Raw genomic sequence first — 17,553 nt, 5'->3', positions numbered from 1 at the left:
TGGGTCAACGACTGCAGCGCCAGAGTTCCTTCTAGTACATTGTAAGACTTTATATGCAGTGAACGCGTGCTGTCGCGCGCATGGAAGCGTGCCTTTGTGGATGCAAACCACCATACCCCGCGAGGAGCGGCAGGCGCAGGGCGCGTAGACGCAAGCTTGCACAAGCGTACGTAACGTCTGGGCTTTAGGCGCTCGCTTCCGCTTTGAGCGTCGGCGTCGGCGTAACCGAGCGAATGAGCATAGCGAAAGATGAAAGAGCAAACGCGAAGCCCAGCGGGGCATGAAAAAGGGCGATAGCGAAGAGAGAGCGAGGAGGAAAGCGGAGGAATAGAGTATGGCGAAAGCGTGAGAAGAAAAGCGTAGCGGCGTGCAAGGCGGCCTCTGCGGCCACGACCGCCACGGTATCGCGCCAGAGTGGCGCGACGTCGGCTTTTCACTGATGGCATGTGGAGAGCGCGTCAACTGATACCGCATATGGAAACAAAGAGCTGCATGAGGGGAGGTCTGTCTGCGGCGGCTGCTGTGAATCGAGCCCACGCATCATCCACGCGTTGCCTCTCGCGATTTCCCGATTAACGAGGTAGTCGCGCTACGCATCGCTTCATTTGCAATCTGACTCCGAACGAGACAGATTGTACGCGCCAGCCAATATATCGCGAAATGAAAACACGTATAGATTTCGCATTAGGGAGTACCGTAATCATCGGTGAATTTTTGACTCCAGAAAGAAACGGTACAGCCTGAGCCGAACCCAAAGGTGGTACAATGTTTCGCAGCGGCTTCATAGTGCTCTGCTACGAGGGAATTACTGGGGAATGAGAGCCGGCCCCGGTTGTAGAGAGCTGGTTATACTGCGATGCAGTTTAAGACACCGTCCCAAAGCGTTAGCTTCCACGAGGTGAGAATGGGACAAGCTGACATGCTCCCACTCATGATGCAAGGAAGAAAGTCGTCAATTCAACTAGTGGCCGAATGGAAGCTAGAGCGTACACAAGCGCTCCAGCTCGTGCCAGTCACGTCAAAGAAGTGTAATGCAGTGAAACGCCTTTATCACGGAACGCTTGGGGCCTCCGGAATGCTTCGTTATACAGGGCCCTTCTTTTTAAAGGTTCCGCAGCGCACAGCTCGCACACGAACAGGGGCAAAGTTATTCCTTCGTCATACAGATCATTCCGTTCTACAGACATTCGTTGTAGAGGTGCTCGACTGTAGTTGGCGTCGGCATGAGAGAAGCATGCGTACAGTTAGAACGTAGCGCTCTATGCCTGCGGCGATAAGAGGTTCAATCCAACGATCTATGTGTAATTGCACACCATGTTCTTTACTGTACGTCGAGCACCGCAAGTGTGACACCGTTCGTGGAGCCGAACAACAGACGCAGAAGCCTACATGCTATCGCTATAACGACTGCAGTCCCTCTGGCAATCTCTGCAGTATTCTGATGAATACTTTGCCATTGTATGATTAACGCCAAAATCAAAACAGTGTTCTTAAACCACTTCGGTAGCAGCGAAAGCCTCTTAGCTCAATATATCCTACGCAGAGCCCATGAAGAGCACGGACGCAATGTTGAAAAGCATATTTGGCAAGAACGCGCTTTTTGAGAGGCGAAAAAAAAAAATGCGTAGACGCCGACCCTCATTTGCAAGAAAAATCGCATTACGTGAACGTCACCGTGTAGCTTTGATGATGTGATACTTTCAGTAACCCAAGTTCACGTCAAAAATGGTTTATTGAAGAGCGGCAGATGCCCGTTGGCCCCTGGTGCACACATCCAGTGCCCCATGGATACATACACAGTGGAATGTATTTTATACATTTTTGATACATCGTCGGCGAAATTAATTTTTTGCTCTTCCCCTAGTTACATGATTAAGTACGCGACAACGTTAACGTATGCAGCAAAACATCTGAAATATAAATGCTGGAGCTCCATGTCTTAGCTTACCGCGGTGAGCTCTGTTGGCCGAGTGCATTTGCATCGCAATCTACTTTTATACTTTATACATTACCTGGTGCCATGAATGTGGCCTGCCTCGTACAAGTGGCGACATTTCTCAATAGCAGACACGCGCAGATGCGTTTTCGGTTGACGTCAGGCCCGACCTACACCCAGCGGAGGTGAAGCAGGCGTTAAGCGCTCCCCATACGTGGGCCGATCCCGAAGATAGTGCAATGCCCGGCCGACCCGCGGTGGAGGTGAAGCAGGCGTTAAGCACTCACTCCCCATATACGGGCCGATCTCGAAGGTAGTGCAATGCCGGGACGACCCGCGGTGGTGATGCAGTTCGCAATTAAGGGGCCCACACACACAGCTTCGCTGGTCATCCTCCTTCACAGAGTGGAAGTGCACTGAGGATTTTTTCTTTCTTTCTATGTTTTAACGTCTTATTGTTTTATAGCTTGAAGTAGCGCTGAAACTGAACGCCAATCCTTTGAGATTTCTTCATTCTCGTACTCACGCAATTGGACCTTAGATCGCTAAAATAAGATAGAGGAATTGTAAATTCCAAATACAGCGCAAAAAATACGCATGCAGGTAAAGAAGATACGAAAGACGCGGAGAAGCGCTACTACCAACTGTTTATTCCAATTAACGCAATCTCCGATTTTATAAAGTGAGCCAGGCACAAGTGTCACACCCCTTTTTCGATGCAAAGATGATAAACATAACTAAAAACTTAGAAGGTGAACAAAACTGCTACCTGCTTTAGGTAGCAGAATTCAATAAGTCCAGTTCGGCGCTGTGCAAAGACATAGATGCTTCGCTTACACAGACAGGTGAATTTTTTGTGGGAATGGAATGCTTCTAAAGCCACTCGAGCCGTGTGGTTTGCGTACTTGCCTAAGATACTATTCCAAGATAGTAGTAGTGTATGTGTATTCTTTGCGCTATACTTCGAATTTACAGCGTTAGACCGTCTAGCCCAACAGATGGTCCTTCTGAACATACAGGAAGCCCCTAGCTTTAGGAATGCGAGACAATTTCAACATTTGAAGCGATGAAAGGGGATGATATGGAAGCGCAATTTAAATCAGGACCGCACAACTGCGATGCTGCGTTCACTTTGGTAATTATGCGCGTAATGCAACTGGAAGGGAGCTTATTCGTACACGTTCTTATTTTCTTTCCGGTGCACAGAAAGTACCTCTACACTGGGTGCAGCTGTAAAGCCCCTTTACTGGATCAACATGCTTTTCGGCGCCTACGTCGCAATAGCTATGACAAAAGAGACGGCGAAAGTGATTGAACTTAGAAGAAAAAACCCAGAAGTGAGTATTTCCATAAAAACGCTGACACTTGCTTTGTGGTGGTGAGCACGTGCTTAATGTCGCGACCAAAACGATAGGGTTCACTTCCACGTTACTGTTTCATACAGAGAAATAGACCGAAAATTGACCACCTCAATTGGATGTATTGTATAATGCTCTTACAATACAGGTAGTAGTATTTTATTGGGCTGCTAAGCATGAGGTTGCGGGATCGAATCCCGGCCACGGCGGCCGCATTTCGATGGCGGCGAAATGCGAAAACACCCGTGTACTTGGATTTAGGTGCACATTAACGAACCCTAGGTGGGCCAAATTTTCAGATTCTACCTCTACGGCGTGCCTCATAATTAGAAAGTGGTGTTGGCACGTAACCCCCCCCCCCCCCCCCCCCCGCCCCGTTATTTAATTTTTAGTAGCAATATTTTATAGGTATTTGTGTGTATAACGCACTGAATCTGCAATTTTGTAACGATTGGCTATTTGGTATATCTATTGTTCAAATGGAGATGTATGAAACGATTTTATGTGACACTGCTGGTTTAAGGGGAAAAGAAAGAGAGCAAAAAGAAACCGAATCTTGTTGCACTGTGCTGCGAACTTTGTGTGAATCCATACTATGTGATATGCAATTGCACATTTTGTGTACAGGAGCCTCATGAGGTGCTGGACACATTTCGCGACAGTAGATGTCTTGATATGTATAAGGAAAAACGTAATAAATCAAAACAAATCATATTTCAGCTCTGTAGATTATTGCGCTGTGTTCTAGTATTGTAAGACAGTCAGTTCTCTTTGATAAGCATAGTTAGACGCCTAACATCAAGCAGAGAGGATTTTGCCAGTCAAAAAATGAGTGACGCAGCTCTGGTGAGAGGCTACGAATATATTTAGGAAAAAAGCGCGCAAGTGGAACCATTTCCTCTTTATCAAGTGCCAAAGCAGTTGATTGTGTTTATGTTTGCGATCAATGCTGTGCATTACTTGATTGATCGATTGATTCGTGGCTTCTGAAGTTCAAGAGCAATACTGGGGATATTAGTTTAGTGCTGGGGACGAGATTTGACAGCGGGGAGTTTTTTTTTTTTACCTTGTGCCTAAATTCAAGTACGCGAGCGTTTTCGCATTTCGCCCCCCATCAACACGTAACCACCACGGCTGGTAACCAAACAGGCGACGTTGTGTTCACCAGCAGACTCCCATATCCATCTAAGCCACCACGATATGTTCATGTATATGTTGCCTAAACATCAAAAATGCTGCGTTGTGATTGGGACTGCTTTCCCTCACTTGAATCATCAGTGCTTCCGAATAGAATCACCTTGCCTAATTCAAGATAACAATAGCCAGTCTATTCAATTGCTTTGGTCTCAGTTACGAAAGCCCGACGTGCTTCAAAATCTGCTTGATGCTGAATATATCGAAGACACCTCCAAGATTGGCAACGGAACATCAGAGAATGGCAAAGGACCAGGTGAGTGTTGTGTTATATTATTAAAATATAGGCGTCTTCCGCACGGACTGCGCAGTCGCAGCTACTACGGTTAACGATAAACGGCCTATGTTACCTTACAAAGAAAATGTAAGGCACTTAAATCTGCGGTTAACAAGAAAACCGGGGTTTAAACCTTTGGGTTACTATTTTGAAATCAGCTGCAGCTGAACTGTGGTAAGCCGAGCTAAGGTATGAAACATGGCAAGGCCGTTTCACACTTATGGCATGTTCTGTAGGTTGCTTCAGTGTACTCCATTAGCGCTAAGAAGGCCACGTAAGCTAACAATTGAACTTCAAGCATTCACTAAATTACTAAAAGACTTTAAAGCTGTTACGTAGCACTTCAGCGCAACCAGAGTGGCATGCGTGAGCGTCCGTTCCATTGTCACGCTTCCAGACTAAAACAGCATCGACACATGCTGCTTAGTAGTGGGACGTTATTCGAAAAGTCCAAGTGGTAGCGATGGCGATCAGGAAGTTGCCATGATCGCAGTGTGAGCCCACTGGAGTCCACCCTTTTGATTCAGGCTTTATTTCTCTGACGTTCCCCAAGATTTATTGTCAGGTTCTTTGAACTTCCACATATAAAAATAAAAAGGTTCCCTTTATTTGCAATGGGCCTACCATCTCCTCGGCATATGCATCGCCAACCGGCCCTGCAAATGAAATGAAATAAATTACTTCTAAGCACGTTAGTTAGTAACATGCTTAGGGGGCACAGAGAGTCTTTCAGTAGGGATATGAGGAGTAATTCGCAAGACGTAGAAGTGAAATTACAGATGCTTCCGCTAATTGAAGCAGTCCCAAAGAATTGTCGTATCTGCAGAAATCGGAGCGTCTTTCAAAGATGACGGAGAGACTAAAAGGATAGCCATATCAAAAACCAAAATTTCAATTGGTATGAAACATTTCGGGAGTACTGCATGGTTATCGAGCATGTATAGGAAACACTGCTTGTGCGAGTCATTCGGGAGAGGTACAAGTTGTCGACAAAATGATGTGGGGGCCCGCTAGAGTGTCTTACAATGAAACTAACTTAAGAAAAGTATGCTTAACGGCGCTCGCGGTAAGCAGGGAATAAATATACCAATGTAGGAGTCTGCACAGGGTAGATTTTTAACTCAAGTGTCAGTAAATTTGAACACTGAGAAATGTTTTACATCACCAGAAATATGACTAAGAAGACTATATCAGATCGCTGTACTTAGCGGCGACAGAGGAAGCGAAGGAGGGAATCGCGTGAGCCTTGCGTGTGTACCGGGAACCAAACAGCGCCCGCAAGGCGGAGTGTGTCACGATGGCGTGAACCGCTTTGGTTGGAAAGTGTAGCAGCTTTACTGGTCATGGATAAATAATCAATGCGAAATGTCGCACGTCTCGGTAAAGAGGTCCTTTAAGATGTTCTTTAAGCACACGCACGCACGCACGCACGCGTGTGTGTGTGTGTGTGCGTGTCTGTGCATGTGCATGCGTGCATGTACTCATGTTTCGACTCTTTATGCACTCATGCTAAGCTTCACTGTTATAGATTGCAACTCGTTGGATCTGCTGCATTTTTCTTTTGAATTTGCAGTGAACGTTTTCAAAAGACGTGCGTTGACGACGGATGAAGTTCTTGTGAGTGCTTGTGCATTGTTCGTCGCAGGGTAAGAAACCATAATTAAGATACTATAAGTTATTCATGACCATTAAAGACGACAGTTTATTTCAACTATGTCAATCATATAAAGAGTGTTATAGAATGCGAGTTCCTATGGCGACACAAATATTTATGGCTGACTACACGTCAGCCATAAATCAATGGCTGACACGTCAGCCATTGATCGTTTCTAATAAATATTCGTTCCAGACTAATCTCAGAGTGACGCTTGCATGTTTGGTAAAAAAAAACGCCCTTTGTCTAAACATAAAGGACTTGTCTTAGCCTAAGCGTGCCTGTGCTATTGGGCACCATTAAGCTGTAAAGGTCTGTAAGCATTCTTGAACTTGTATAAAATTGAATTTGATTTTCAAGTTTCAAGCAGGATTATAAGAAAGATATATAGAACAATTGATCGACTATAATGTGTTGGTTATCAAAACACCGAGCCATAACTTGCGATTCTCATTCGGTAAGTGAGAACAACGCCCACGTAAGATTGTATCTCCCCATTGCAGGTATGACACGACTTCTACGTCTCTAAGCTATATCACGTTCCTTTTGGCAAAACATCCAGATGTCCAGGACAGAGTTCGGAAAGAAGCCAACGATGCCCTTCCCAATAATGTGAGTAGAGTGATTCTCTTATTTCTCGTTAGCTACAATGCCGTAGCCGTTTTGGAATTCGTTGTCATCATTATAATCACCGCCTTCATAATTTTCATCGTCGTCATCCTTGTCATTATCATCATCCTCATCATTATTGAACGAAAGAAACTTGAGCAAACAGCATACGCGTCATAGCTACGCATTCACGTGACAACCGTCATCTTTGTTTGCGTTATTGTATCATATAGTGGGCGTGTGCGTTCCGTTTAGACTCCTAAGCCTGCAATTATACCAATATAGCAGTTGACTAGTGTCGACTGCTATCATGCGTTGACGTGTATAACTATGCAGATCATATTTCAATGGAATTTACTATTATGAGTCTACTCTTCTGACTAAGCTTTCTGTCTTTAGTTTGAAAGGTGCGCAATTTAAATTGTTATAGGAAGATTTGGACTATGAAACCATTACGAGGAAGCTGCCGTACCTAAATCAAGTCATCAACGAGGCTCTTCGCTTGTACCCGCCAGTGCTTACGTGAGTAGTCCTCGATTGTAAAATTTTGGAAATAATATAAAGTTGCAACACAATTGTATTACGCGTGGGCAACGTTCTCTAACACGTGCCTAACGAAGAAGTCACATGTGCGACGGGCTCAGAATTGCCGCAATGATCTGCCTGTAAAAATGTAAGCAAAAGGTAATTTTGAAACTTTTGGAGCCTGCCCAAACGCGTATGAGGTAGCATGTAAAGCATACCTGACTTAGCCTCACGTGCTTCTTAAAGGCTAAATGAATGATTCGTTATTGTATTTTTTATTGGTCGAAGTAATTGCATTCTCTACATCTAAAACAGCTCCACACAAATTACATTCTGTGGTTTTACAGGCCAAAACCGTGGTCTGATTACGAGGCACGCCGAATGTGAAGGAATCTGGATTAACTTTAATGACATGGGATTCTCTTTTTTTCTCATTTCGCTCTTATTTAAATGCAGCCGCCGCAGCCGGGTTTGAACCCACGATCTCGAGCTTAGCAGTGCAACGCCGTAACCAGTAAGCTACTGCGGAGAGTATCTAGAACAGCTGTTGCACTTAAACTTGCAGTGTGACTACGGTTTATTTTTACTGTTTTCCAATTTTAGGTTTGTTCCAGCTACATGACTTGCTGCGCAGAATGATTCGCACCCCATATTCCTTGGCGTCCGATCACTCACCGTGCGCTACAAGTCAGTCACTCAAAGAACTTTATTGAAAGGTCCTACGAGATTGTGGGACGGGCAAAAGGTCCCGCCTTGGTGATGGCCAGGAGTTCTTGAGTCCTGGCGGCTTCCTCGGCCCGCTGGACAGCTCGAAGTTGATCGTCAAGGGCAGAGCTGAGCAACACAGTCTCCCAGTGTGTGCGGAGGCGATCGCGAGTGGCTGCATCCCCATTATTGTTTGTTATGCCTCGACATTCCCATAATATATGCTCCAGAGTGGCTCCAGAACCACAATTTTTTTTTGTCATTTATCTGTATTGAATATGTCTGGGTAAATGAGGTAAGCTATATTACTAACCGTTAAAAACTACCCGAACTTTGCTGCTACTGCCGATGCTGCTACCGCTGCCACCGCCTCCATTGCTGTCACTGCTGACGTTTGACTTTTTGGTACGCAGGTTCGTAACAAGAAAGGCCATCGAGGACTTTGAGTACAACGGCGTGCGTTACAAGGCCGGAACGTGTTTCATGTCTCCGACACTACAGATCCACAGGGACGCACGATACTGGCCTGACCCACTGACCTTCAATCCGGACAGGTAGGAGCAGGCGATCTTTATCTCACTGACACCAATGCACAACTCAATGCGATTGGCATCGCGCTGCAACGACAGAGATACCAAGCTCCCAATCCGGTGGCACAAACCTCAAGGACGTTCACAAGTGTCTCACGTGACTGTAACATGACTGAAGTTGTTCCAAGGGGATACGTCTTGCAAAATAACCGGCTCAAATGAACAAATGAGGTAATTGTAAAGGTAAATGTGGCATGAGGTAATTATTCAATTACCGGAGAAACACATTACAGGCTAGTTGAAGTTCTCAAAGAATTCTAATCACGCTAAAAAATAAAAACTCCGGACAGAGTAATACAACTTGACAGAGTAGGAGTTTGGTGTTGAAGCAGAATGAGAGAGAGGAAGAGGGCAGGCTTATAGAGAGAAGGGCAGACAGGTCTCCCTGAGATGCATTTCTCTCACCAGTCATTCTACTTCGTAGGAAAGGAAAGAAGGAAATAAAGAGGAGTACCATTGGGTGACTGCAAAGAGAGAGCAGGTGAACAACTCCACGAGTCGGCCTACACAAACACTGTAATCCAAAGCTGCACCTTTTATAAAGTCAATTAAGGCATGGGTTTAGCCTAAACACTTGATTCACAATCGCGCCACGGCATATCCAGGAATTCTGGACGTCGTCTGTTTGGTCGTCTACGAACTTCACCACAGTGCACGAGCTATATATATATATATATATATATATATATATATATATATATATATATATATATATATATATATATATAGTTGATTAGGAGTGTGCGCTGAATACAGCGAAATAAGCATGAAAGAAAACTCGCATGTTTAACAACAACAAAAATACTATTATTTTGCTAAAGTTTCGGCCGGTGGCACGGCCTTCATCGCAGTGAACGAGACTACAGAAGACGTTCGTTCTCAAAGTGTGGGAAAGGGAAACGACTCGTGGAAAGGACATGTGGCACCAAACAAAGTGTTAGGGAAAAAATAATAATAAACAACTAAAATATACGTTTGTTTCTTTTTCGAAACAGGGGAGTAATGCATCGATAGAACACAACGCATGGCTAGCTGCGATAAGTCACCGATGAGGAAGCGTTGTCACCCTCGAATAAGCGACGAAAAAAGTGTCCTCTGTACGGTGGCAGAAGGGGAAGAACATGTGGGTGGCTGCGTCTTCCCCAGTTTCGAGGGGTCATCATGGTTTATGATAAAGAGGCGCCACTCTACCGCAGACTTGCCGTACGAAGGGAGCATGCGAAACAATAGCGGCTCAAACACAGAGGATATGTGGACGTGTCAGGACGAAGCAACATCGCTTTACATGTGCTGTGGTTAAATTAAAGGAATTTCCTTTCTACTATAGTTCTAACCAGAAGGCAAGCATGCTAGTTTCCCGGTATTTTCATTATCACCCGAGGCGGCGGTATTAAATTTAAAAATAAGGGAGGAGTCACGAATTTCCCGGTCGTGGTGTGAGCGAAAGCCTGGTTCTTTTATTGTCGCTTTTAAGTCGTTGCAACAGTGACTAGGAAGATTGACATGTGTGGATACGGGAAGGTTCAAAAACGTTTTTGCGTGTGACCTGTGGTTATTAAATTGTATCCTGAAAGGTGTCTCTGTCCGACAAATGGACTGTTGATTACAGGTACTGCCTTCAAGAAGGTAGACCACATTTCCTGTGTCACATGTAAAGTTTCCTTTAATTTGAAAAGAGAAGCTGGACGCGGTGCTGACTGCTTTCTGTGTAGTTCTCGTGCGAGCACAGACCTGGCAACGTGATTTGTCCCAAGACATACAGCCTGTGCTACGGGTAAAATTTAGGGTTGGCTTGGTTTAGTCAAGGTACCATGTAAATTCTTATTTTTCATGTACACGACGCGGGGGCGATCAAAAAATATGCGTATAAGGCCATCACGTTGAGCAATTATGTTATGGTGCTTTCTAAGAATAGCTGAAACCTTTGGCACTGACGCAGAGTGGGTAAGGATTAGATTCGTGTATTGTTCGCTATTAGGTGATTTAGCTTTAAGTATGTCGACCCGGTTGAGCTTGCTAGCTGGAGTTACAGCATTATCAATTATCTGCTCCCGGGTATTTCTGCATAAGAAGCACGCATTTCATTAGTGCAGAATTAGCACTGAAATTTTCTTTCTTATAACACATACGCTTGAAATGGTGTGCTTGGCTGTACAGAACACCTGTCTTACAGTGCCTGACATGACTGCTGTAGAAATGTAAATACTGGTAGGTGTCCATTGGCTTCCTGTAAAGTTTCGCAGTTAACCTGCCCCCAGACAGTGAGACGGTTACATCTAAAAAGCTTACACTGTCCTGCGAGTAGTGGTGAGAAAAGTAAATAGTAGGATGAGCACGACTGAAGTCAGTTATACATATTAAGAGATCTGTTTCCCCATGAGGCCAAATCATAGAGATGTCATCAATAAAACGCTTGTAGCAGAGCGGCTTTAAACTGCGAGACGCGAGAAATTCTTCCAGTACAGCTATAAAAATATTGACGTAATTAGGACAAATTCTTGTTCTCATTGACGATGTGCTTACTTGCACGTAATGGACCCCATCAAACTCAAATTTTTTTAGTTCGTGAATAAAGTGTACTAGCTTATAGCAGTCAGCAGGCTGATCGATTGACGAGGCTCCATGTGCTGAAAGCACCACCTTTATCCCATCACCACGTGGGATACTTGTGTACAGAGAATGAACGTCGAGCGTAACAAGTAAGCATTCAGGAGGTATTTATAACTCCATGATGTCAGCAAGAGAATGATTGGTACTTTTTACAAAAGATGAAACTGTAGTTGGTATTTCGGGAATTATTTATTGTGCATCAATTAGGCTGTAAACGTAGCGCGATATGTTTTCAGTGACAGTGCCTACACCGGAAACAATGGCTCGGCCTGGGTTGTTTTCTTTAGAAATCTTCGATAGGAGGTGAAATATCTTCGCCACGAGGCTGGGCAGTGTGAGAGTCGCAGATTGCTGTTTCTATCTTATTATTTTTTACAAGTTCTCTGATATCTCGTTTGATCTCAAGTTTAAAATCTTTGAGTAGGATCATAAGTAAGTGTTTCATAGAATGAAGAGTCCGATGAGTCAGATAGTATCTCTGTCTGTGGGCCTCCTTAACATCGTCATTCTTGTCCATTATCACTATTGCACCTCCCTTGTCGGAAGGCGTAATTACAACATGGGCGCTATAACGTAACACTATTCCAAACTTTTCTATTCCGATTCTGCAATCAGCCTACCGCGATTGGTCAAAAACATTTTTGGACCACCCAGCTCACCTGTCTGTCACATTACGTCATGAAAACCGCAATAGTTCCCCATCTGATATAACGTGTACACACTGATTACGCATAATTTGACCGAACAAAACAGTCATTTCTCATTCGACGCCTTCTTGCCATTAGCCCTCGGCTATTCGTTAAAAGTTTTCTGGCTGCACCCACTTCACCTGCCTCTCACGCGACGTCACAAAACCGCAAAAACTTATCGCGTCAAAGTGACGCGTACGCGTTAAAGACGCATTAATATGCCGAACAAAGCTGAATTTTCTTCTGAATAGCCGCAGGCTGCCCCGTTGCGAAGGGAATAGAACATGGCTGCCGCCGATCGCTCCAGCACTGGCTACTCGCCCCTGCCGGACTGCATGGGTTTATTTGCGTGCAATAAAACTTTTTGCGTGGCCGCGTAACGTTTTCGAGAATTTTCGGCACGTTTACGACCTCGTTCTGCCAACTCTTCTTTGGTGAGGATCCGTTTTAGCGTCATTCTTATGCTTCCATTGCATGCCGTCGCGATTGTCGACAAGCCACCGCAAGCTAAGTAAGAGAAAGCGGACCAATCGCAGACGCCGGCACCACCCTCTTCATCCGGTTATAGATATTCAGTGTAGTGGCTCGGCCCTATCGAATTCCTCTCCACTAGAGCATGCTCCTCGCCTCTTGTGAGCCAATTAGATAAGACACGCCACTCAGTGCAGGCGATGTTATTCGTTTTTCAAGCAAACAAAAGTGACCTCCCATGAATGAGGGGAATATTTGATTGGTTTGTTCAGACAACCCTGCGGGTGACCGCCTCATGCTTGCGTCGGCAGTTACGCAAATTTGACGTCAGAAGATTGGAATAAAAACATATTGGAATAGTTTTACGTTATACGGCCCCATATTTCGGGCTGTTTAATTCCTCCAGTGACCTTTTTTCTCTAATAGAGAGATTGCATCGAAAGGGAATTTGTTCTTTGTATGCGTTACGTTTATCGTGTTTACTGCTTTATTATATGTATCCAGACGTTTATCACGCTTTGGAGAAGGAGTCCAGTGCTTGCCGCTAGGCAGTGCATAGCATGTTTTCCTGACCTAGGATGATCGTAAAACCATTCCCGAAGTCTCAAATTTCTTGCAATGTTGTCTAAATATTTAAGAAGCTGAAATTCACTAAAGCCACCAGTAGCCGGGTAAGAATTTAAACCTTTTGAAAGAGCGCTAAGCTGAGAGGCGGAAAGTTAAAAAATAGACTGGTTCACAACGTTGTCAATCGCTTTGCTGCATCTTTTGTAATGGTCCTTGTATGGGGGGCGTATCATTCGATCCGAGCCGGTTATGGTGAGAACCAACATTGTCGCGAGAAAATTTCCTTACTTTAATTTTTGAGAGTGCTGACACTTTACCGGATTCATAGTGAACTATTTGTAATGAATCTTCCGAAGTGGGAGGTTCTGTTTGAGTAATCTGTCCCGCCTAAGTAACGACTTCACTCTTGTTCTATACTGATTGGAACTTGTTCTAACGATGCATTCTTAAGAACATTATCCCATTTGGTTTCGTTAGTAACGGGCATTTTTGAAGTGGCAGCTTTTAGATTAATCCTTAGGCCTTTAGGGACAACCGAGGCGTTCAAATAACTCAAAAGGGCGGAAGCGTGCGGTTCGGAGCTACACTAAACACAGCGGCATAACTAAGCGACACACTCAGTGACAAGCAATAATGCTATCACATTTACACATCATAAGAATTGCTTAGGTGCCCCCATAGTATATATTTTTTTTACTCCCGCTCCTTCGAGGGTGAGGACAACGATTCCTCGTCCGCGACTCATTGCAGCCATCCACGTGTCTTTTCCCTTTCGAACAAAAGGAGCACAGTGAGAGTCACTTTAATTCAAAATCCAGCAAGAAAGTACAACGAAGCGGACGATTGTAGGCAAAAAGCTACAGAAGGCTTGACGCAGGCCTACACCAGTGTTATAGCAGTTTTATGGTCATGAGCAAAACACTGCTATTACAATATAGACAAGTTAAATCTAAGTGCCATAAATGTTATTGGAAGGGCGTCTTGCTTCTGTCTCTCGTCCCTTTTCGTGCGCTAAAAACCTCAGTTATGGAATACCAACACGCCCTAAGCTATGCTCTTTCATAATAAAGCTTCCCATCGAGTTACGCTAGTGCATTGCGATGAAGTTCGACAGATAGCCGAGGGAGCAATGTTCAGTGTTCCTGGGAATTAGCTGAACGGGAAGAGCTCACACGCAGCGATGAAATGCGTTGCGCTGGGCGCTGTGAATGCTAGACATTTATATTGTTCATCGTGTCTTTGTCCCTGGCAGGTTTTCTCCGGAAAATGAAGGCAGCTTTCGCAAGGTAGCCCACCAGCCTTTCGGCGTGGGACCACGAAATTGCATCGGGATGCGCGCGGCTCAGATGTCGTTGAACTTCACAATTGCGCGGTTGGTTCAACATTTTCAACTCGAGCTGGGACCTTCGCAGGGAGAGGTACGTGCGCTATTCTATAGGAGCATGCAATGGAAGTTTCAGGGACCGCTGGGCTACATTCGTGGATTTGTGTATGGTGCCGCGCTTTCGCAGAAGCTTTCTTGTGCGGTTCTCCCTTCTGGCACAGTTACTGTAGTTCTAGGTTCAATTTATGATAGTCAGTTTAGGCTGAAAGCATAGACAGTTGGGCGAGTTGGTACGCTAACATGATTTTGGCTTCTAGCGCGAAGTGAAACACGGACACAGAAAGGAGCAGACAGGAACAGCGCTCGTCCTGTCTGCTCCTTTCTGTGGCCGTGTTTCACTTAGCGCTAGAAGCCAAAATCATGTTAGGCTGAAAGGGTTACATCGACCAGGAAACTGAAAAACTGAAAGCTACGTAGAAAAAAATAGAGCCTTGGGGCGAATGAACATAACTTTTCGTTAGTATGTGATGCTTACTGCTGGCCCGTTGCATTCGCTAATGAAATTCTCATCACCACAATCGGCGGCACCTGCTCTTACGAAAGGTTCCAGCATCAGAATATTTTTTATAACGCTGGCCCAGCTTTTGCGGGAACGCTCTTGTGGCTGTCAGGTACTTTGCATGGTTGTCTCGTCGCATCCAGTCCGAGAATTAATACGCTAGGAACAATGCAAGAAACCGATACAAAGCTTCTGTTCTCTTTATCATTGTGCTGTTTCGCAGGGATCCCTGGACATGGTTTCCCGCGCGGTGGTTTCGAAACCAAGCGTCGGTCCCTGGATCGTCTTTAGGCGGTTATGAACGTCGCACTAAAGATCAAGCTTCATGCGTTTGCTCAGGAACAAACAAGCAAGCCACCGACACGCACAAGACGTCCACGGCGAGCGAAAGGCAAATACCTACACCTGGTGCCGTCGTGAAGTCATCAGGGAGTAAACTCTGTACCTGCTCGAGTACCAAGATCTGCACGCCATGACACAACGGTGTGGCGAGTCTCAGTTCTGCCGGATAAGCTAGCTATTTTTAAACGCGAACAGGAAAGCTCCTTTGAAAGTTTCGATGTTATTTTTTATGTTCATTGTCTAGGGAAGAGTGCCTTCTTCATATAAAGCAATTTCTGTTCGAGAAAAGAGGGCACGAAAGCTAGAGCACATTCAGTCCCTGCCCTTGTGATTGTCTTCGCATTGAAATTAGGGCAATGTGCGTATATTGATCCTGTATATAATGCTTGCCAATATATTCTGTAATAATGAACGCGAGAAATTCATACATAATGCGTGAAAGCATCCATGATTAACATTAAATAGGTCGTTTAGCTATACTGTAGTTCTATAAAGGTACATTGAAGCACTCTAGTAAATAAACTATTATTCAATTCGGGTTCAAAATATTTATAATTTCTGAATGCGAGCCTTAAGCACATAATACAGGTAAGTAAGAGAAGGATACGGCCCGCTCTGAGTATTTGTTATTCTTCTCCAACAGACCGAGCCTCGTGAGGATCACATGTAAAACCCAGTGTCAGTGGTTTGTGTTATTTAACGTGTGTTATCCATAATTTCTCACATATGGTGCTTGTTCTTGGAGTTATCCTCTTACCGCAAAGCTATCGCTGATTAACCTTTACAAATATAATTTGGCTTCTCACTTTCCAAGATAAAATGCATTATTAGAAGGGCGTATAAGCAAGCCTTGGGACTCCGGCAAATACGTCAAACGAGAAATTCTTGGCGCTCGGTGTGCACAACACACTAGACGAACTTATTGAGGCCCACAGAGTAGCGCAGTATGAAAGGCTTACACAGAGTGTGACGGGGAGACACGTCTTAGATGACATCGGAATAACCTGCGAAGAACAGCACGGAGTGTGGAGAGACATCCCAAGGAAAATAAGGGAACATCTATCAATACCCCCAATCCCCAGAAACATGCACCCGGAGTTTCACCAAGATCGAAGAAACGCAAGAGCGAGAGCTCTCCACAAAAGATTCCGTAGTGTCAGGGACGTGGTCTATGTGGACGCAGCGAAGTACGCAAATAGACAGAGTATGTCGATAGTTGCTACGAGTCTAGAGGGTGACTGCAGAGTTAGTGAGACGGTAAAAACGGAGAAGGCGGAGGTGGCGGAGGAGGCTGCTTTAGCACTGGCAATAGCCTCCACGGAAGCTAACATCGTAGTAAGCGGCTGCAAGACAGCCGTCAAGAACTATGCAAAAGGAAGAATCTCACCGTAAGCGCTGATAATTTTAAACAACTTTCGCGAAAGACCAGCTTTAACGAGATCACCAAACACTATAAATTGAGAAGGGCCCATTTCCCTCCGGCACACTCCTAGCTGAGTAGACGGCAAGCGACGGCATGGCGCCTCTTACAAACAGATACATATCCGAACCCGGTGGCCAACCACCGCTACTACCCGGGCCTTTACACGGATAGATGTAGACTCTGTCAAGAAAGGGCGGACCTACAACAGATGGCTTGGGCTTGTCCTCGGTCACCTACGCAAAATAAAATAAACAAGACCAGAGAGCAGTGGGCGACCGCGTTGCTCAGCTGTGCACCGGAAGACCAACTCAAGGCAATCCAGCAGTCCGAAGATGCCGCCAGGGCCGAATTAGGGCTCGAGGCCGTCATCTAGGTAGAGAGGCCTAGGTCTCAAACCTGCTGTGCACAAATAAAGCTTATTCCTCCTCCTCCTCTCACTTTCCTATAGTATTAATTGCCGCGACATGACTCATATGAGATTTCTTTCTCGTGTCTTGCACATGTGCGGTTTTCGCGAGGACGTGGCACACATGTAATATGTGCACGTGCAATTAAACGTTCCATAATTTTAAGAAATGACTTAAATCGATCGTCCTACCTCTGTGAAGGTGTGAGCCTAGGACTCAAAATTAGATAAAGCAGACTTTCAGTAAGGGCAGGAGTAAACTGAGGTTAGCAACATAGTACATAGTACAGAGCTGATGATACTTTAATAAGTAT

General features: G+C 45.0%; 1 protein-coding gene across 1 annotated transcript in view; it reads left to right on the top strand.

Moving 5' to 3' along the window:
- The window catches only part of LOC126537052 (cytochrome P450 3A14-like), a 34,019-nt gene extending 16,751 nt beyond the window's left edge, over positions 1-17,268 (top strand). The window contains exons 7-14 of the mRNA XM_050184176.3: positions 3,143-3,273; positions 4,645-4,744; positions 6,339-6,411; positions 6,923-7,031; positions 7,459-7,550; positions 8,672-8,812; positions 14,438-14,603; positions 15,292-17,268. Coding sequence (XP_050040133.1) covers positions 3,143-3,273; positions 4,645-4,744; positions 6,339-6,411; positions 6,923-7,031; positions 7,459-7,550; positions 8,672-8,812; positions 14,438-14,603; positions 15,292-15,369 — 890 coding nt within the window. The 3' untranslated portion in view covers positions 15,370-17,268. The remainder of the gene's footprint in view (positions 1-3,142; positions 3,274-4,644; positions 4,745-6,338; positions 6,412-6,922; positions 7,032-7,458; positions 7,551-8,671; positions 8,813-14,437; positions 14,604-15,291) is intronic.
- Positions 17,269-17,553: the final 285 nt, after the last annotated feature.

The sequence above is a fragment of the Dermacentor andersoni genome, chromosome 4 (assembly GCF_023375885.2).
Source record: "Dermacentor andersoni chromosome 4, qqDerAnde1_hic_scaffold, whole genome shotgun sequence".
Taxonomy (NCBI): Eukaryota; Metazoa; Arthropoda; class Arachnida; order Ixodida; family Ixodidae; genus Dermacentor; species Dermacentor andersoni.
Note: the sequence above shows the minus strand (reverse complement) of the source record. Positions and strands in the feature narration are given on the sequence as shown.